The following is a 20,961-nucleotide window of genomic DNA, read 5'->3' as shown; positions in this document are numbered from 1 at the left end:
CCTTGAAAACGCTCAAATGTGTTTTTGATGTTTTTCAGGCGTTGTACCTGATGGCACCTATGAGGTTTGCTCCAGAACAACAGGCCAGGCCTCTGCAGGTACGTGTGCTTGTGTTTAACATAAGCAAATGGTCATTTTACGTCCATAATGCAAAGTATTTAGGAATATTTAAGAAGAAATGTGTAGGGTGGGATGTGATTTTATGAATCACATCCACCAATGGAATTCGCGTAGTTGTATATAAGTAACATTGTCTATAAAACAATTGTGTACTTCAGATAGCAGTAGCGCAGGGACATGGACCCTTAACGTCCTGTGGAAGATGTGCGGTATTGATGTGCACATGGATCCTAACATCGGCAAGCGTCTGAATGTTCTGGGCAACACGCTCACCTCTCTAACGGGTGAGGAGGACACTGATGACATCACAGATCTTAACTCGGTCAACATGGTCGACCTTTCAGACGGCGACGAGAGCGACAGCATGTCTCCCCCCATACACATGGTCAGAACTCACACTTTATTTACACTAGTATAAGGGTCAATATACATGTTAATTTAAATCGTGTAAGATTAATTAGTGTATTTAATTCAATTGAATATTTTTTTTTCAGATTGACAGTCCTAAATATTTAATTTCTGTGATTTTAGTATAACATAATTTGTTTATTGATGTTATTTGTGTGATAAAAGCAGAAAAGGGAAGTTTCTTCTTATATGTGTATTCTTTGTATTAAATGTTTGTGTAGTGGCGTGCATTTGTGTTTGTTTTAAACCGGCCCATGTTTACAGTGTGCAGAAGGTGAACTCAGTCCCAGACTGTCATTCAGGAAGCGGCTGATGCACAGCATTCTGGGATTTAGCCCCAGCCCCCCTCCCCCCTCACCCTCCGAGTGTCGTAATATTTCTCCATCATCCACAATCACTCGGCTAAAGTCGAGAAGTGTTCGCCTGCCATCCACTGCCAGTGCAGAACGAACTAGACATCCCAGGCCATTGTCCTGGGGCTGTGTATGTACCGTAGAGCTCCAGATTGCTTGGTTTGCTTTAAACCTCTCTCACTCTGTCTGTCTCTCTGTCTGTCTGTTTTCTCACATCGTTTCTTTCCATATTGTTCATGCTCTCAAGGTGGAAGTTGCTTTTTAGATTAGTCTAATCTCTCAAACCCTTGTTGAATTTCACCTTACAATTCTATGTTCATCAGTTGTCTAACACCAAGAGGAAGTCTGGATTCAGAAATCTTTTACTGCTTTTTAGTCCTGTGTCTAATTCATGTCCATGAGAAATGAGTGACCGGTTAACAACATCTGATGTCCCATTGCCAAATGATGCATTTCTCATGGATTGACACTGCTTCTAATAATCAGTTTGGTTTTTTGGGTGCTGTTGTGATTTTGTCTGTTTGATGTTTTGAAATGATCAGCACTTGTTTGGACTGTTTTACAGTCTGTGTGATTTTGGAACGGTCCTTTATGCATGAATTTTTTTAGGGTTGGATGGTATGACAGTATATGATGTGCGACGCTTGCAATTTTGTCTGTTCATAATTTTGCCTGGACTAATTTATCAGAAAAGAAAACATACTTTTATATGTGACCCTGGATCACAAAACCAGTCATAAGTATGTTTGTAGCCAACAATACATTGTATGGGTCAAAATGATCAATTGTCTTATGCCAAAAATCATTAGGATATTAAGTAAAGAACATTTTTCATGAATATACATTACTGTGCAAAACTCTTAGGCCACCATCACAGCTTTGTTGTTTTAGCAAAGTTTTAGTGTCCATCCATATTTATTTTTCACTCTTTTTTTAAGATACAGGAAAATACAGGAAATATGTACACAAAATTAAAAACAAAACAATTTTCAGAACTAAATGTCTTCTTCAGGTCTCAGTCAGTATTTGGTGTGACCTTTCTTGGCACGAAACACATCTTGATCTTTTTTGTGGAGACTGAATTCCTGAAGTCAATTGATTAGAATTAGAAATTAGGTTTAATTTTATTTAGGTTTAAAAGATCCTACAGTTTCCTGCTATTGCTCAAGTGGATGTGGAGTTTACCCTAAATACTTGACACTTCAGCTTATACTTTTATAGTTTTTTAATACTACATACACATTTCCTGTATTTTCTGGTTATATTCTAATAAAGAGACTGAGAAATAATTATATATGATCACTATACAATTGCAAAAACAACAAATCTAATGGTAGCATGCTGGCCTAAGACTTTTGCACAGTACTGTATTTTGTAACTTTTCTTACCATCAATAAAAATAACATAATTTATCATTAGTAATATGTGTTGCGAAGGACTTCATTTGGACAACTTTAAAGGCGATTTTCTGAATTATTTTTTTTTTGCATCAGATTCCAGATTTTCAAACAAGTTGTATTTCGGCCAAATATGGTCCTATACTAAAAAAAGCTTATTTAGTTATTCAGTTTATCTCAATAAAAATTGACCCTTTTGACTGGTTTTGTGGTCCAGGGTCACATTTGTCAATTTATTTGATAAATTCAAATTAAATTAGTCTTTTCCTTACGGTTGTTGAATATATAAAAACGTTTTTCCATGGAATTTCCATCAGGAATTTCATCTGTAGCAGATATATTTAGATAGTAAAGTTATTCATACGTGATAAAATTTTGGACATACCACCCAACCCTAAGTGTGCCTAATATCTAGACTCAATATTAACAACAATAATCTCCTCCATACAGGAGTCTGTAGACCTGCGCAGACAGGCAGTTATGAGCAACCAGATAATCGACGCTCGTGGGCGAAAATTTTCCAAGCGCCTTGTTGACATCCGAGAGTTAAACGAGCAAGCCAAAGTCATAGACGATCTCAAGTAAGCTTAGACTTTGCTAAACAAGTACCTTGGTTGTTTTTCCGAGTTTTTTTTTCAAGTTTTTCTTTCTTTTCTAAGGAAACTAGGTGCAAGTGAAGGCACTATAAACCAGGAAATTCAACGTTACCAGCAGTTGGAATCGGTTGCCGTCAATGACGTTCGAAGGGACGTGCGCAAGAAACTACGACGGTCGAGCATGCGGGTGAGCTTCAGTATCATTCTGAATGCATAGCATTGCTATAATGTTGAAATGTACTGAGTGCTTGTTTTGTTTCAGGCTGCGTCGCTCAAGGATAAGTGGGGTTTAGGGTATAAACCCAGTTGCAGTAACAGCAGATCTAAAAGCATCTCAACAGGAGGCAGGCCAGCAATAAAGAGAACAGACAGACCCAGGTACACACATGTGCACAGACACGCTCTTTTAAACTCATATTCTCATTAGACATGCTTCGTTAATCCATTGATTCATTGCATCTACAGGGATGAACTGCCAGACATCAAAATTGATGTCGCATCTCCAGCACAACGGGTCACCTTCAACATCGACACGGTAGTTTGCACACATACATCCGTGTGTGCTTTTTATTTGTCCATTTGTTCACTATTCACATTTGTTTTTTTCTATTTGTGTTGAATGAAATCAATCGCAAAATCATGAAACACGCACACACATGGTTTCACCTGCGAGTGCTTCACTTAATCAAAGAGCTACACGATAAAATCACAGCACACACACTTTACTGACCACGTGCTGAATATTGGTTTCATGTTTGGATGAGTTCTTTATGAGTCTGTTTGTGTTTAAGATGGGTAGTTTGGCTCTGGACACCCCAATTCCAAGTCCAGCTGACTCTGTATTTAAGGTACCGGAGAAAACTGATCTGATGATTTCAGAATCATCACCGAATCTCCTGCGTTACTCATCTGTGCATGACAACTACAGATTCATGACTCAATATGCTTTTTAAAACCCAATCAAAAATCGTCGTCTCCGACAAGATTTGAACCTTTTTTGGTATTTTCACTCTGGCTTTTTTCTAAGTTGAATCAGCTCTTAAGATGGAATGTGGTCTCTCTCTCTGTTTATGTGAATGTCTCTCTCACTTTTTCACTCACACACTCATTTGAACACTGAGTTTCTCTATGTGTTGATGCTGCTATCGTTATAACCGATTGGCTCTTGCTTCCTTGAGATTTACTGATTTTGATATTCTTCCATTGCCCTGCTGCTGTTTCATGATGTCATCTATCCATCTTTTCATTCTTTCATTTCTCATCGCTCTCTCCTCCGCTGGGTGTTAGTAGCAGACAGCATGAATTGGGAAAAGGGAGAACTTTCCGTAAAGTGCTCGCCGGTTATATGAGCCGACAGATATGGTTTCAACTAACAGTTATTAGTTAGAGTTATGTCAGTTAAGGTTTTGTGCACATAAACGGATTGAGATACAGATTAAAACATAGATGATTTAATAAATTTAGCTAAAAGATTTGGCCTTTAATGGAAATTTCACATTTAAACTATTTAATCTTAATAGATGCTCAATTGAGAAGATGATTGTAAATGGATAGACAGGCGAATAAGGGTTTTTGTAAGGGTTAATGGTTAGAAAAGAGTAGTTTTTCAGTTGTACTGTAGTGCAAGTCGTCTTACACAGACCTTTTTGCAAACTTATTTAATAGACTGACTGACCTGGTAGAGTAGCTTAGTGAAAATTGATCTCGTTCAGTTTTACGGTGAATCTCGCAACACTTGTCAGTATGTCATGTCATACCCAGGTCACGCTTCACCGCTGAATCACAAAATAAGAAAACTGATATGACATTTCGCCAAATGTCAAAGAAAATGAAGCCTATTTTTAGGACGGTTAATATTTGCCTTGACTTATGTTTGGAACAGTTAACCGCATCTCTCTGCAATAATGGCAATAAATGTTGTACATAAAAATCCTAAATAATAATTAACTCTTTCACCACCTGCGTTTTTACAAAAGTTGCCTATCAGCATTTTTATCATACAAAAGTTTAATGCCTTTCAGAATTTTTTTCCTTAAATATATACAGTACTGCGCAAAAGTCTTAGGCCGCCACCACCACCAGACTTGTTGTTTTAATGTCCATATTTGTTTTTCAATCTATTTTATTAAGATACAAACAGAAAATACAGGAAATATGTACAAAAAATGTTTTTAAATTTTCAGGACTAAATGTCTTCTTTAGGCATCATCGGCATCAGACTAATTTTATTTTAATTAGAAATTAGGATTTAATTTCATTTAGGTTTAAGAGATCCTACAGTTTTCTGCTATTGCTCAAGTGGAAGGGGAGTTTATCCTAATAACTTGACACATCGGTTTACATTTTTATACAATTTTTAATACTATATATACACATTTCCTTTATTTTCTGGATGTATTCTATTAAAGAGACTGAAAAACAATTATATATGATCACTATAACATTGCAAAAACAACAAGTCTAATTCTGGTGTGGTGGCCTAAGACTTTTGCACAGTACTGTATAAACATACAATATATAAAATGAAAGAACAGACCCTCTGCTTTCAAAACAATACAAAAAAATCATCCTATCTTTATTTGTTCTCATTTTATCAGCTGTCAAATATAGATAGGTTTCTTCAAAAACACAAAATGTTTAACAAAAAGTGGAGATAATTGTATTTTTGTAAAATAATTCAGATGTAGAGCGATGACCAAAACATACACAGACCTTTCACTGTTTTTGGATCAGTGAATGGTTTAGTGTTTTATAAGTTGTGTAAGAGCACCACCTAGTGGATAATAGCGGAAAAATGGATTGACATAAAATTCATCATGTTAAATAGACTTCATTGTCAAAGTATCTGATTTATTTCTTTTGATTCATGGAAAAATGTGACCTGGACGTGTTGACATGAGATTCACCGTTAGGCCTATATTTAGAGAGAGGCAAATCTTTTAAGAGAGGTAAACAAATGAATAGATGGATAGAAAAACAGACAGAACAGTTGTTCTGACTGTTGGCTCTCACTGGTTGTTAAAGTTCCCGGAGGAGACAGAGATGGAGCTGTTGTATGTCACCACTGATGATCCTGCTCATTACCCATCACACTCAGTGTTCAGTGCTCCTGGCACACCCGCAGTCTTCTCACCAACCGTTCCCTTCCAGCCTGACGACAGTCGCCGTGACGACCTGTCCTCAACTTCATCAGAAGATTCAGATAAAGAGGACGAGTTTGACAGAGACAGACCGCACAGCTTCTTCCGCAGACCAGGGTGAGTTAAACATGCATGCTCGCCATGTGTAACAAATTAAAAAATAATCATACGCTCCCTGAATTGACAATGTTCGTGTTTTTCTCAGGGGCTCTCAGAGGAAAGCATCGGGACTGACCGCGTTATTCAGTGAGCGTTGGCCAGCCACGCCCGCTCAGCGTGGAGGTTTAGCCCCGCCCAGCGAACGAAACATTGACTTTGAGCTGGACGTCCGTGTTGAGATCGATAGCGGCAAGTGTGTGCTGCATCCAAGCACACAGGCACCTGAACATGAAGATCTTGCAATGAGGAGGTAAAGATAACCATACAGTTTTGGGGTTTGATCCCCATTTTTGTGGCTTTAGATAAAAGTGTCTGTCAAATACGTAAATGTGAATGTGTACACACACACGCACTGTACTTTTGATTTGGAGGAGGGGTGCGAGCACAATTCAATTCAGCCGCGTGTCACCGCATCCCAAATGAACACAAATAACAGACATTTTTAATGTTTGACATCATACTCGCTGTGCAGATGAACGGTTAATGACCATAAATAACCGTGAGAGAGATTCAAAACCATATTAGGAGCGATCTGCTCTGCATTTGCTCTCATGTTAATGTCATATGGCAGTCGATCTGCACAGCGTGCATGATTTCAAACACCTAATGAGCCAACTTATAATGACGATGAACGCCATTGCACTTTTCTTCCAGTTTTTTTTTAAAAGAATCACACTTTTTAATGATGTAAGTGTATTTGGGTACAGATCATAGAGTATTGGCATCACTGTGAAGAACCTTTCATACGAGTGTAAAGTTTCTCTGTGTGCATAACGTGTTTGTTTTTTCTCTCTTTGCTGTTTAGGAGTTGTGAGCAGAGTTCGAGGAGTCTGGATCAGGATTCTCCTCCTAAGAAAAGGAAGTTACAGCCGGGTTTTGCCTCCAGCTCTCATCTGCTAAATTCTAAGAGAGTTCCCACCTCACTGCAGAGCAAGAGCAGTGACATTGAGACCACTATCTTCTACATTCCTGGAGTGGATGTTAAGGTCTGAAATGCTTTATGCATGTTTACTTATCCTTATGGGATCCCAGATGCTTATGACTTCCATTCTTCAGTTGAAGACAAACAAATCGTTTTATATTAAAGCTCACACAACACACGCTATTTCTGCATTTCTGATGTTAATCTGGAGTACATATAGTGTAGTATTACATCCTTTATATCTCAGAAGAGTCTTTAGTTCAATCAGATTTATAAAAGAAAGATTAGCTTTCAGATTCTTTCCGATAGTGTACAAAAAATGAAGAAGGAGGAGTTACTACCGCGGGAGGAGCGAGTACGAGTCATCCAACACTATACAATACTGTTTAACTTGTGATTTACTACATGTTCATTTCATTTATATAATATGCACGTGCCAATTTCCAACATAACACAGAAGTCTTACTTACCGCATGCAACTCATGACCCAGTTGGGACTTTTCAATGAAATCCAGTGCATCAAACACACTCAAAACTGAAACGTCAGCTGGACCCGTAATCAAAAAAAAACTTTCCGAAACTTGTATGAACCCTGGCGAAGTGCTTTCGGCACAGAAATACTCTGTAACACGCGGCCAACTGCTTTTTTGACACTTTGTCTACGTTTAGCATAAGGAAACAACTCTATAACTGTGTTAATAAGTCAGAATACATGAAATATCATTGAACCACCCCTTTATAATCTTGTTTTCTTATCCAAATGTCTCCAGTGGCTTAATAAATGTCTTCTGAAGCAAAACGCTACATTTAATATTTTGATCACCACAATATTTGGGATTGATATGTTGCGTAAGGTTGATTTTATATAAGTAAGGTCAAATATATACATTATCAATAATGTCTAATCACATTGGTTCTCGAGTATCTCGTGACAAAACAAGCCTATCAGAATTAGTCATGAGACACACAAAGACCAATGAGTTTTGACGTTATCGAGGTGCCGCAATGTTTGAACCTACCGCAAAGAAAATATGTCATATACCATATTGTCCCGAATATAAGACAACATTTTTGTCACACAAATTCCTCTCAATAAACAATGTTGTCTAATATTTTAGCTCTAGACGATTACATGTCAATCATGCTGTACACCCGCAAAAATTCGGTAGGTGGTGCCAAATACACATAAACGAGTTCACATGGACTGAAGCAACCTGATAAACTACAGTCGTTTACAGTAAGGCAGACTTCTGCTGTTAAAGAAATATTAATAGGCTACGTGTTTTTCCACAATGATATGAACAGCCTAGGCTAGCTGTTATTAATTTTTTTTTTAATGCCAGCATCGCAGTTTAATGCCTTCTAGAAAATGTGCTTCTTTAAATATATAATCATAAATAAATATATATCAAATGAAAGAACAAACTTTCTGCTTAAAAAAAACATTTCATCCTATCTTCAATAGTTCTATTTTATCATCTATCAAATATGGGTAGGTTTCTTCAAAAATACCAAGTTTTGAACAAAAAGCTGAGATTATTGCATTTTTCTACAGGACTTTTGTTGAAGATCAAATTCAGAGTGATGATCAGAACACACAGTTTTTACTGCTTCTGGATCTGTAGATCCTTTAGTGTTTTTATTAATTGGGTAAAAGCGCCACCTAGTGAATTATAGTTGAAATATGGATTGCCGTAAAACTTGTCATTGGCAGAGGTTTCACTTAATTGACAAGATAGCTTGTCAATGGCAGGGAAAGAGTTAAATCCAGATGGACTGCAGGTTATATACGTTACTGTATGCCATATAAAAAGTATTTAAAAAGAATGTGCGGAACCAAACTGGGTTCCCTTTAACTTATGAAAAATATTTACAAATCAAAGCATTTTCTTTTTAAAAGACAAGAGTTTGGAAAGGTACACTTTAAAAAGGGGAAGGGGGATAGTCTTGTATTCGAGACAATACGGTAGTTCTGGGAAAGCATGAGGGTGAGTAAATTATGAAAGAATTTTCACAGTATATTTTTATATTAAGTTCATTCCATGCAATTTAGCAAGCAACAATTAATTTCACGCAAATGCAAATAAAATTTTGATTCAAAATTCACTCTCTTTTTTCCTCTCTCCCTCTCTCTGTCTACAGCTTCACTACAACTCAAAAATGCTGAAAACCGATTCGCCCAATGCGTCACGTGGCTCCTCTTTGCCCAGAACCCTGTCCAAAGAATCCAAACTGTATGGTATGAGAGACGCACCAGCACCGCCGGCCTCAGGCCCTGGCAAGCCTAACACACTCCTGTCCCCCCCTCCCCCTCCTCTTCCATCAGGTATACGCTCTCATCCGCCATCTTCCTCCGCCGCTGGCTTCCTGCATGCTCTCAGCTTCCTCGCTCTCTCTCACTGGAGCATGGCACACACTTTTGTGCTCGGCGTTCTCATTGAGCAGTGCTTACAGCTGACACCACGGGATCTTTTCCGTCGTTCCTCGGCAGAATGTGTGTGGAGCGACGGCAGTGACCTCTGCTGTCCCGTTCCCCTTTTAAAGCAATAGCAATTTGGACTTGCAGTATAATTGAAATTAATTAAAGTATGCGATTCTCACTACTAGAAGTTTTTATCTCTGGTTCCACTTTGCATAGCCCACATACTCACCATGGTGTTTTATCAACTGATATGAAATTGCTTGCCATAAAAAAGCTTTCACTATTGTTTGCATCTTGCATACTGGAAAATATAATCCTGTGATATTTGGTGTTATGCTATTGCTAAAATTTATGCATTTTTGCAATGGCACTTTTCTTAGTTCATTTTCTTAGAAGAAGGGTCCGGATAATTTACTCACCACCATGTCATCCAAAATGTTGATGTCTTTCTTTGTTCAGTCGAGAGGAGATTGTGTTTTTTGGGCAAAACATTCCAGGATTTTTCTCATTTTGGTGGACTTTAATGGACCCCAACACTTATTGGTTTTAATGCAGTTTAAGGGTCTTATCTAGCAAAACGATTGTCGTTTTTTGCAAGAAAAATGAAAAATATGCACTTGGGCCGCAACTTCTGGTCTTTCTCCGGTCCTGTGACACGCCAGGGTGACCTTACGTAATGCGTCATCACGTCAAGAGGTCACGGATGACGCATTGAAACTACGCCCCAGTGTTTACAAGTGTGGAAAAAGAGGGCCGTTCCGATGTTGTTGTATGTTGAATGATATTAATTAATGTCTTTGTGTCTGTTTATTGTTTAAAATGGTCCGCAAATTTGTTTCATATATGTAACACGTGACCTTTCGACAGCATTAAGCAATTGCGTGAGTTCACGCTGGCTCGTCACACAGTTAGAGGAAGAAGAGAATTTGTGGTTTAAAAGTGCATATTTTAAATTTTTCTTGCCAAAAATGACAATTGTTTTGCTAGATAAGACCCTTATGCCGTGTTTGGGATTGTTTAGAGTCATTTGAAACTGCAATTTTAAACTGCATTTAAACTGTTAAGTGTTGGGGTCCATTAAAGTCCATTAAAATGAGAGAAATCCTGGAATGTTTTCCTCAAAAAACATAACTTCTTCCCGACTGAACAAAGAAGGACATCAACGTGACATGGTGATGAGTGAATTATCTGATTTTTTTTTTTAAGAAATTGACTAATCCTTTAAGCTGCTTTCTTTTGCACCATGCATATTACGTGCATGCTGGAGCTCATTGCTAAGTTGCCATAATTTTCCTGCTTTTATTGCTTGACAAGTTCATGAAAAGTTTTGTGGTTCCCAAATTCATATTGTGCGTGTTTTGTATGCACAGCTAAAGGTAAGGCGGGTGTAGGGGTGAAGACGGCCAAACTGTATGCATGGGTAGCCCTGCAAACACTGCCAGAGGAAATGGTCATCAGTCCATGTCTCCTGGACTTCCTGGAGAAAGCTCTCGAGACCATTCCCATCACACCTGTAGACCGAAACTACAACTGTGAGTGCACACTAACATTTCCCAAATGTCCACATATATACTACTTTTTTTTTACTTCTTGTATGTGTGTCCATAGCCATGAATGTTCCTGAGGAGGATGTAGGTCAGTTTGTGGAACCTCTGGAGGAGTCTCAGGTCTCTCTTGTGTCTTCTGCTACTTCTCCATACTCCTCTTTCCCTGTGGATGTGGTTGTGTATGTTAGGGTCCAGGTACGTGCAACATCTCAGCATGCTTGTGCTCCTAACCAAAAGTCAAAATCGTTTAATTTCATCGTGTTTGTTTGTTTGTTTGTTAGCCATCACAGATTCGGTTCAGCTGTCTGCCCATGTCTCGAGTCGAGTGCATGCTGAAACTTCCCTCGCTCGACCTGGTCTTCTCATCCAACAGGGGTGAGCTTGAGCCCACAAACTCCACCCATCCAGCTGATGGCCAGCACACGCCCTCCTCCACACCTCCATCAGTACACAATGCCAGCAGGGTGCCCGGAAGCAAAGGTATGAATGTTGTGAACTGAAATAAATTCATGATGAATTATATACGGTGACATAAAATGTTATATTGCTTTATTCCACAGGCCCTTCCACAGGATTGGGCAGTCCCTTGGGGGGGCGGAGTCGCCACCACAGCAGCCAATCAGATCTAACAGGCCCGCCTACCAGCTCATCAGGTCTAAGTTTCACTGCCTGTATGTCCGATTTCTCACTTTATGTGTTTCATCCGTATGGAGCTGGCAAACAGAAGTCTGCAGTCACCGGTCTCCCCCCTGGACAAGGATCACTGGGTAAGAGACATTTATTAAAAACATTGTGATGTGTCATTGGACATGCAAACTATGCGTTATTAATATGGAAGAGCATGTTTTTTTAGGAGCACCAGAGGATGAAGGATCCTCGGTTACGGGCAGGAAAGACTCTCTTTCCATTAACTTGGAGTTTGTGAAGGTCAGTCTTTCCAGGTTGAGACGGACCGGATGTCCAGCATTTATTGATACCTGTATTGCCAGTAAAGGTGGGAAGATGGATACAACTCTAATCAATATTTCAGGTAAAATTCCTCTCGGGCACCCCGAAGTAGCTACATTTAATAAAAATCTTCATGCAAAAACTATTGTAACAGGTGTGTTTATTGGCATGCAATGGGTTAAAATGCATCTCATCTAATCAGAATTTAGTAAAATCTATTAAATAAGGTTTTAGTATCACGTTAATATACTTGTGTGCATGTCTTGTGCTTTTTTTAGCGGTGTGTGATATCGGTTCTGCATCCTTTAAGTATGATATGAGACGTCTGAGCGAGATTCTTGCATTCCCGCGGGCTTGGTATCGCCGAAGCATCGCCAGAAGATTGTTTTTAGGGGACCAGACCATTAATTTACCAGGTTATACACTTTTAACAATATGTAGTTGTGCTCCAGATGAACTCTCGAAAGCATTTGTGACCCAGTCTGGTAAATCCCAGTCATTTTTTCTGATTCCCTGTTTTCTACTTAAATCATTTTTGCAGTGAAGATGATTTTTCAAGAAAAGAGATTCTTGGCATTTTTGTCTTGTTTTCAGTAAAAATATCAAGAAATTCTTGCATTGGGATGCTTTTTCTTGATGCGCAAAATGACCCAAGAAAATAAGTCTAGTTTTTAGACCAAAAATATCAAATTTAAGTTGATTTTGTGGAAAAAAGAGCAAGAAAAAATCTGCCAATGGGGTAAGCAAAAAAATCTAGAACATTTTTAATAAACACTTAAAGTCGCCATGAAACGGAAGTAGCGATTGCCTTATTTTCCCCGTGGTGACGTATATCCGAATGAAGCGGCTTCTGGAATGAAATAAGGCAAGGCTGGATTTGAATTTGTCATCGAGATCTGATGGGATCGTTTGAAGTGGGGTCGTGTTGCTAATTGCTAACCGCTGCTATCTTCTCTCGGACCCCGCCCACCTGCCATACCATATGACTGGAAGTGAAGAGAGATCGTTTTGAGAAGGGGAGGAGATTTGCATTTTTCATTAAAGATTATGAGCACACACTTATTTTTATAAAATAATGAAGCTCACAAATAAGTCATTTGTTAATAATACCACAATATTGAAATATATATATATATATATATATATATATATATAGTAGGGCTGTCAAAATTAACGCGTTAATAACGCGTTAACGCAAATTCATTTTAACGCCACTAATTTTATTAACGGAGATTAACGCAACGCGCAATTTCTGTTTGACCCTTGGTCCAGCCCATAGTTGAATGAACAGAGACGCAGACAAATGTGACTTTCTCTAAATGAGTAAAAGGTTTTCATAGAAATAAGAACATTAAGCAAATCGTCTACCAAATCCAATGCTCTAAATGCTCGTTGGACATCTGATATGATCTTTATTTATACGTCTGAGAGGTGTAACGTTACCGTCCTCCTAATGCTTAATCTAATACTGTACAAAGATGCGTCTCAATTCATTTTGGTTTCGCTTTTATGCATGACTTAGAAAATAGACTGCGGGACTTGCTTGATGTTAAAAGAGTCATTAAGAGAGATAAAGTTCGGTACCTGATTAATGTTAAAGAGTTATTAAGAGCGACAAGACTCAAAAGCGATCTCCTCACGCTGACTGACTGATATCTGAAGCGCGTGCACACAGACGCGCGAGTGCGCGACCTGGATATATAGACATCTACACAAAATTACAGTTTTACAAATATCTGTTTTGATAAGAATTCACGCAGGTAGGCTCTATAATCTGTTATGTTTTAAGTAAATGTTTGGTTAACTGTTGGGTAAAACTATCTGATGTGTAACATTATATTAGATCACTTAGATTTTAAGCAGTCTCAATGTCAATCAAACAAAAGGAAAAAAAGTTGAACATACATTGATGATGTTTTTGCTTTGTGTGTGCTAAATCTATTAGTTTTACCAGTGATTTTAAGGTATTGATGTGGTAATATAATGTATGGATGTGGAAATGTTTGTGGTAATTTGACTCTTTCAACTTCAAACACGTGTAGTTCTGTCATATTTTGTTATATTTCAACAAATCATGCATTGTTCTATGTTTTAATAGAGAATGTCAAAATATTAACAACTATTTTTTTGAAAATTTGCTAATTCCGACTCAACTTGCCAGCACAGGTCACAAATGATGCAGCAGCAAACAAAAATGGAGAAAGAAAATTTTCTGAAAGGAAAATTCATATACAAAACAATGGCTGGTGATTCTGTTAAAATGTAAACAGGCTGTTGTTAACATACATTTGCATAAAGCATCTATATATGTATATATGATTAGAATATTAAAAACCTGAAAAGTGTTAAATTAGGGTAAATTTAGAATGGATAAAAATGTGCGATTAATTTGCGATTAATCGCAGTTAACTCATGAAATCATGCGATTAATCTAGATTAATTTTTTTAATCTATTGACAGCCCTAATATATAGTTTTTCATTTCAATTTCATTGCGACTTTAAAGGTGCAGTGTGTAATTTTTAGAAGGATATTTTGACAGAAATGCAAAATAATATACAAAACTATATTATCAGGGGTGTATAAAGACCTTTGATTAACCATTATGCGTTTATTACCGTTAATACATTGAGGGTCCCCTTACATGGAAGTCGCCATTTTTGTGCTGCCATTTTTCTACAGAACCCCTTAACGGACAATTTTTTTTACTAAGTTGTCTCCGACGATGACATGTTTGTCCGGTGGTGGCTACCGTAGCTTCTCTATGTGTTTCAAAAGCGAGAGGTGAGCCGTGGACTAAAGGGCGATTTATAGTTGTGCGTAAGTTCGACAATCCGTAGCCTGTGCGTAGCTCTGCGTAGCCTGACGTGCACCTCGCAAAAATGTTAACAGCGCGCCAGTTATACGCGGACCGCAAGCGCTGTGATTGGTCCACCAGAACCCCTCCCGTCAGGTAAAAAAAACTGCGTCATAGGTATTTCCGTTTGCGACGGTGAAAACAAAGATGGGCCAAGTTGAGGAGTGATTTAACTCAAACTGCAACGAAAGGTCGCTGTTTATTTACTTCCATCATTGCTGGTCTTTTCAAATCATACAACAAGTTGCTGTTTCTTCTTCGTTTGCGGGTTAACTTGCCAAGCTTCTTCTTCTCTGACAGTCACGCTGCTACTCTGGTTACACGCATGGATACTGCCTACCAGCGGTTTGCACGTGGACGCGGAGGACGACGCAAAAGTATAAATGAAAACCGACGCGGAACCTACGCCGTCGCAGCTACGCCGTAGGACCTACGCAAGACTATAACGAGCCCTTAAGCCGTTGGTTGCAATTCGCAACCTCACCACTAGATGCCGCCAAAATTTACACACTGCACCTTTAAATTCAAGAAAAATTAGCTTAACCTAAAAAAAAAAAATCTGCCAATGGGGTGTTTTATGCACAAAATCACTTAAATTTGATATTTTTGGTTTAAAATCTAGACTTATTTTCTTGGGTTGTTTTGCTCATCAAGAAAAAACATCTTACTTTAAGAATTTTTTGATATTTTTACTGAAAACAAGACAAAAATGCTAAGAATTTTTCTTTTGGAAAATCATTTTTTGCAGTGTACATAATGTAAAGAATATTCAGTAAAATATAACTATGACATCTTTAATAAGTAAGGTTATGGCAAAGATTAAAATCAGTGTGAAATCAAACTTGGATGCTCCTAATCTCATACAGTGCATAAAAAGTCTACAACCCCCACCCCCCCGTTAAAATTGCATTTTTTTTTATTTGACAAGATGTAACGGGTTCCAACATGATTCCTCTTGGTTTCATTTGTTTACATTACAAAAACCTGCAATTTAAACAAGGATTTGTAGACTTTTTATATGCACTGTAATTAAATTGAGCCTGTATTTCACAGACAGGGTCACATGTAATAACATCTGTTATGCTTGTGTAGCCTCAGGTCCTGCCACACCAGACTCAGCAGAGAGCATCGCCCAGCACCTGTCTCCTGAGTCGAGCCGTAAAGCGTATTGGAGAACATGGGACGGTCAGTCCACTCAACACCCCTCATCATCGGTCTTTGGTGAAGCCACACCAAGCCACACCCACCTTAAATCTCCAGCCACCGGTCGTTCCCGCAGCGTGTCGGACTCCTCAGCACCACGCAGAGGTGCATATGTACTCGCTAATCTGTTTATTGCATGTGCAGCTTCGAGGAGGTACTCCCTTGATATTCACCCTGTCTGAGGGTCATTTTAACCCTTTAAAAACCAAACTTTGACTTTTTAGTCTGACATTATCAAAATGAGTAATGTTTTTCAGTTTTAATTAAGTAATTTGTGGATGGCCCCATGATTTGATTGATTTAAACGCACTCCATCTTTAATGGTAACTTCATGTAAAATGTGTGTGTCTCAGTAGACTCAGTCACCAAGACCTCCACTCCGTCATTCCGGAATGGAAAAGCAGCGGCACAGCAGGGATCGCCGTGGGAAACGCTGGTGGTGTTTGCCATCAACCTTAAACAACTTAATGTCCAGATGAACATGAGCAACGTGATGGGCAACAACACGTATGTACACCATGGCCCTTAGAACTTAATCTATTAAGACTTAAGGTTCATTCACACTTTAACGATAACTACATTGTTAACTACAACGGTAGCTAGTTTAGCGTCCACATCACCGGGCGATAAAGATCACTTTGTTCATTCGCTCACGCATGTGGTACTCGCAGAAATCACTTACCTTGGCATTAACTAATATTGCATATTTCCTGCAATAAAAACTTTTGCAATTGTTAACATGCCATTAAATGTGTAAATATGCTGTTTGTGTTGCATTTATGTTTCGCGTAACTCTAAACTGTGAATCTAGTAGTTTGTGTAATTTAATATCTTACATTTACTTAGCAACACATAGTCAATTTCACTGCAACTGCAACAGCACTGGATATCTGAGGTAATTTTATGTTATGGACCTCAGCAATAAGCTTTTCCACCATGTTATTTCAAATGCGTGTGCACTTAGTTTAAATAAACTTGATTGGCTGTTAATGATTTATCGTTCGTCAGTTGGAAAAAATTGCTCAGAAAGTGATCACAACGATATCATTCATTGTATCTTTATAGTTATAGTGGTGGTGTGAACTCCGCTATTCTCTTTAGCATAAAACGATTTTTATAACAATATTTTATAGTTATTGTTATACTGTGAAGGGCCTTTACGATATGTTTACACAGTAAATTTCAGGTACACACGTCAACGCTGTTAAAAAAACACATTTACACGAATCCGTGAAGACAACTAAATCTGCTGTATAACGTATACTAGGCCAGTAGATGGCGATTTTACCTGGCAAAGAAACATTACATGCCTGTGCATATACGCATTTTTTTACAGAGCGATAAATGCAAACTGTTAAGACCGCGAAAGCATCGAGCAGTTTGTTTAGACGGACAATGATTTTTGGGATGACTTTCCCATTTACGGTTAAAATTGTTGACTCAAATAGTTCAATTGGATACTTATCGTATTTTCTGGAATATAAGCCGCTCCGGAGTATAAGTCGCATCATTCAAAAATGCGTCATTAAGGCGAAATAACATATATAAGTCACAGTGGACTATACGTAGCGTTTATTTAGATTTTTTTTTTTATAAAATCCAAGCCGAAGAACAGACATTTAATCTGGAAAGGCAAGTTATTCAACTAAACAATAGCAGACAGAACAGCAGGCTGAATAGATGTCTGTACGTTAAAAGTAATATTATCAGTTATTTAAACGATAAACCATAGCATACAGAACTTACATGGAAGGTTGAATAGGAAATTAACCGAACAAGCAACTAGCGTGAAGTTCGCATACTCGTCATTCCACATCACTTAATCCGTTAAATTACAAAAATACAGAAGCAGCATATGGCGGACTCTCGCAGCTGTAGACAACAAGTTATGAAAAAAACGCAGCTTATAGACCGAAAAATACGGTACCCCAAAATGAAAACTTTCATCATTTCCCCCCCTTATGTCAGTCCAAACCTGTCACTTTAACCGTAAATTATATTTGCTTGATGTGTTTTTGATGTAAACACCTGGACAACAAGTGGGTTGAAGAGTCAGGGCCGTCTGTCAGTAGGCAGTAACAGAGATCGCGAGATCAGCATGTCTGTTGGACTCGGCCGATCCAAACTGGATTCTAAAGGAGGTGTGGTGGGTGGCAACATTGATGTCAACACTCTGGAGATGGTCTGTAAGTACACTGAACTCGACATTTGTGCAAAACACTGCTGTGGGACCTCTTCCTCCTCAGAGACTGATATCTGATTGTTCTTCTAGCCCATATTTCAGAACATCCAAATCAGCAGCCCAGTCATAAGATCCAGATCACCATGGGCTCCACAGAGGCTCGACTGGACTACATGGGCTCCAGCATATTGATGGGCATCTTCAGTAATGCTGATCTACAGGTCCAAGATGAGTGGAAGGTGAATCTCTGCACCACTGAGGACAGTCTCTCTGAGAAAAGGTACCAGAAAGAGCTGGCAAGTCTACTAAGTGGATGAAGTTTTCCACAACAATAATCCTCATTCTCTGATTTGTGTGTCCTCCAGTGAGATCTTTGTTCACGGAGACTTGCAGTGGGACATATTCCAGGTGATAATCTCCCGATCCACCACCCCAGATCTGATAAAGATTGGCATGAAGCTGCAGGAGTTTTTCACCCAGCAGTTTGACACCAGCAAGCGGGCCCTGTCCACCTGGGGTCCGGTGCCCTACGTGCCTCCCAAAACTCCTGTCATCAATACGGATAAAGCAGCTGAGCTATATAAGTGTGCTTGTCTTCGTGTATACATACAATAGATTTTTCAATACATCACAGTGATATAATAAAACGCTGCTCTCTTTCTCTCAGATATGGATGCAGCTCATCACAGGCATTGGCCCAGTGTGTTGAAGATGGTGGCAGGATGTCACATCTCCCTGTTCCAGATGCCTCTCCCGGAGGATGCTGTGCAGCTGGGTGGCTCCATGAGTCTCCATGGCAACCACATGACCCTGGCTTGTTTCCATGGGCCTAACTTTCGTTCCAAGTCCTGGGTGCTGTTTCACCTGGAAGAGCCCAACATCGCCTTCTGGACTGAAGCACAGAAGATCTGGGAGGATGGTACACAATCAATACAATGACTTTCTTTCTTTTTTCACTCTTCCTGTCTTTCATTCACTTTTTTACTCTTTCACTCTGTCTTTCATTATTAAAAGAGATATTTTACTCTATCTTCTTTTTATACTCTCTCTGTATTTATTCTTTCACTTTCTTTTTCTTCTTTCACTCTTTCTTTGTTTCACTCTCTCTGTCTTTTATTCATTCTTTCACTTTCTTTTTCTTCTTTCACTCTTTCTTTGTTTCACTCTCTTTGTCTTGTATTCATTCTTTCACTTTCCTCTTTTTTCTTTCTTTCATTCACTTTTTTACTCTTTCACTCTCTGTCTTTCATTCTCAAGAGATCTTTCACTCCATCTTCATTTTTTATACTATCTCTGTATTTCATTCACTCTTTCACTTTCTTTTTCTTCTTTCACTCTTTCTTTGTTTCACTCTCTCTGTCTTGTATTCATTCTTTCACTTTCCTTTTCTTTTTTCTTTCTTTCATTAACTTTTTTTCTCTTTCACTCTCTGTCTTTCATTCTCAAAAGAGATATTTTACTCCATCTTCCTTTTTTATACTCTCTCTGTCTTGTGTTCATTCTTTCACTTTCTTTTTCTTCTTTCTTTTTTCTTGCTTTCTTTTATTAAATTTTTTACTCTTTCACTCTCTTTCTTTCATTCTCAAAAGAGATCTTTTACTCCATCTTTCTTTTTTACTCTCTCTGTCTTTCATTCACTCTTTCACTTTTTTCTTCTTTCACTCTTTCTTTGTTTCACTCTTTCTGTCGTTTATTCATTCTTTCACCTTCTTTTTCTTCTTTCTTTCTTTTTTCTTTCTTTTTTTCATTCACTTATTTACTCTTTCACTCTCTGTCTTTCATTCTCAAAAGAGATCTTTCACTGCATCTTTCTTTTTTCACTCTCTCTGTATTTCATTCTCAAAAGAGATCTTTTACTCCTTCTTTCTTTTTTACTCTCTCTGTCTTTCATTCACTCTTTCACTTTTTTTCTTTCACTTTTTCTTTGTTTCACTCTCTCTGTCTTGTATTCATTATTTCACTTTCTTTTTCTTCTTTCTTTTTTCTTTTTTTTTTTTCTTTCTTTCATTCACTTTTTTACTCTTTCACTTTCTGTCTTTCATTCTCAAAAGAGATCTTTTACTCCATCTTTCTTTTTTACTCTCTCTGTCTTTCATTCACTCTTTCACTTTTTTTCTTTCACTCTTTCTTTGTTTCACTCTTTCTGTCTTGTATTCATTCTTTCACTTTCTTTTTCTTCTTCCCTTTTTTTCTTTCTTTCTTTCATTCACCTTTTTAATCTTTCACTTTCTGTCTTTCATTCTCAAAAGAGATCTTTCACTCCATCTTTCTTTTTTACTCTCTCTGTCTTGTATTCATTCTTTCACTTTCTTTTTCTTCTTCCTTTTTTTCTTTTTTTCTTTCATTCACCTTTTTAATCTTTCACTTTCTGTCTTTCATTCTTAAAAGAGATCTTTCACTCCATCTTTCTTTTTTACTCTCTCTGTCTTGTATTCATTCTTTCACTTTCTTTTTCTTCTTTCTTTCTTTTATTCACTTTTTTACTCTTTCACTCTTTGTCTTTCATTCTCAAAAGAGATCTTTCACTGCATCTTTCTTTTTTCACTCTCTCTCTCTGTCTTTCATTCTCAAAAGAGATATTTTACTCCATCTTTCTTTTTTACTCTCTCTGTCTTTCATTCACTCTTTCACTTTTTTTCTTTCACTCTTTCTTTGTTTCACTCTTTCTGTCTTGTATTCATTCTTTCACTTTCTTTTTCTTCTTCCCT

At 38.0% G+C, this 20,961-nt stretch overlaps 1 protein-coding gene across 1 annotated transcript in view; it reads left to right on the top strand.

Moving 5' to 3' along the window:
• The window catches only part of kiaa1109 (KIAA1109 ortholog), an 81,142-nt gene that overhangs the window by 54,361 nt on the left and 5,820 nt on the right, over positions 1-20,961 (top strand). Inside the window, exons 60-83 of the mRNA XM_073873111.1 lie at positions 39-98; positions 279-505; positions 793-1,011; positions 2,729-2,859; positions 2,938-3,061; positions 3,137-3,252; positions 3,340-3,409; positions 3,666-3,722; positions 5,899-6,131; positions 6,220-6,423; positions 6,979-7,159; positions 9,238-9,421; positions 10,888-11,049; positions 11,126-11,259; positions 11,346-11,544; positions 11,625-11,831; positions 11,918-12,094; positions 12,291-12,428; positions 15,961-16,176; positions 16,425-16,578; positions 18,100-18,257; positions 18,344-18,533; positions 18,619-18,836; positions 18,924-19,172. Coding sequence (XP_073729212.1) covers positions 39-98; positions 279-505; positions 793-1,011; positions 2,729-2,859; positions 2,938-3,061; positions 3,137-3,252; positions 3,340-3,409; positions 3,666-3,722; positions 5,899-6,131; positions 6,220-6,423; positions 6,979-7,159; positions 9,238-9,421; positions 10,888-11,049; positions 11,126-11,259; positions 11,346-11,544; positions 11,625-11,831; positions 11,918-12,094; positions 12,291-12,428; positions 15,961-16,176; positions 16,425-16,578; positions 18,100-18,257; positions 18,344-18,533; positions 18,619-18,836; positions 18,924-19,172 — 4,008 coding nt within the window. The remainder of the gene's footprint in view (positions 1-38; positions 99-278; positions 506-792; positions 1,012-2,728; positions 2,860-2,937; positions 3,062-3,136; positions 3,253-3,339; positions 3,410-3,665; positions 3,723-5,898; positions 6,132-6,219; positions 6,424-6,978; positions 7,160-9,237; positions 9,422-10,887; positions 11,050-11,125; positions 11,260-11,345; positions 11,545-11,624; positions 11,832-11,917; positions 12,095-12,290; positions 12,429-15,960; positions 16,177-16,424; positions 16,579-18,099; positions 18,258-18,343; positions 18,534-18,618; positions 18,837-18,923; positions 19,173-20,961) is intronic.

The sequence above is a fragment of the Misgurnus anguillicaudatus genome, chromosome 11 (assembly GCF_027580225.2).
Source record: "Misgurnus anguillicaudatus chromosome 11, ASM2758022v2, whole genome shotgun sequence".
Lineage (NCBI taxonomy): Eukaryota > Metazoa > Chordata > Actinopteri > Cypriniformes > Cobitidae > Misgurnus > Misgurnus anguillicaudatus.
This window is presented reverse-complemented; position numbering and strand designations above follow the sequence as displayed.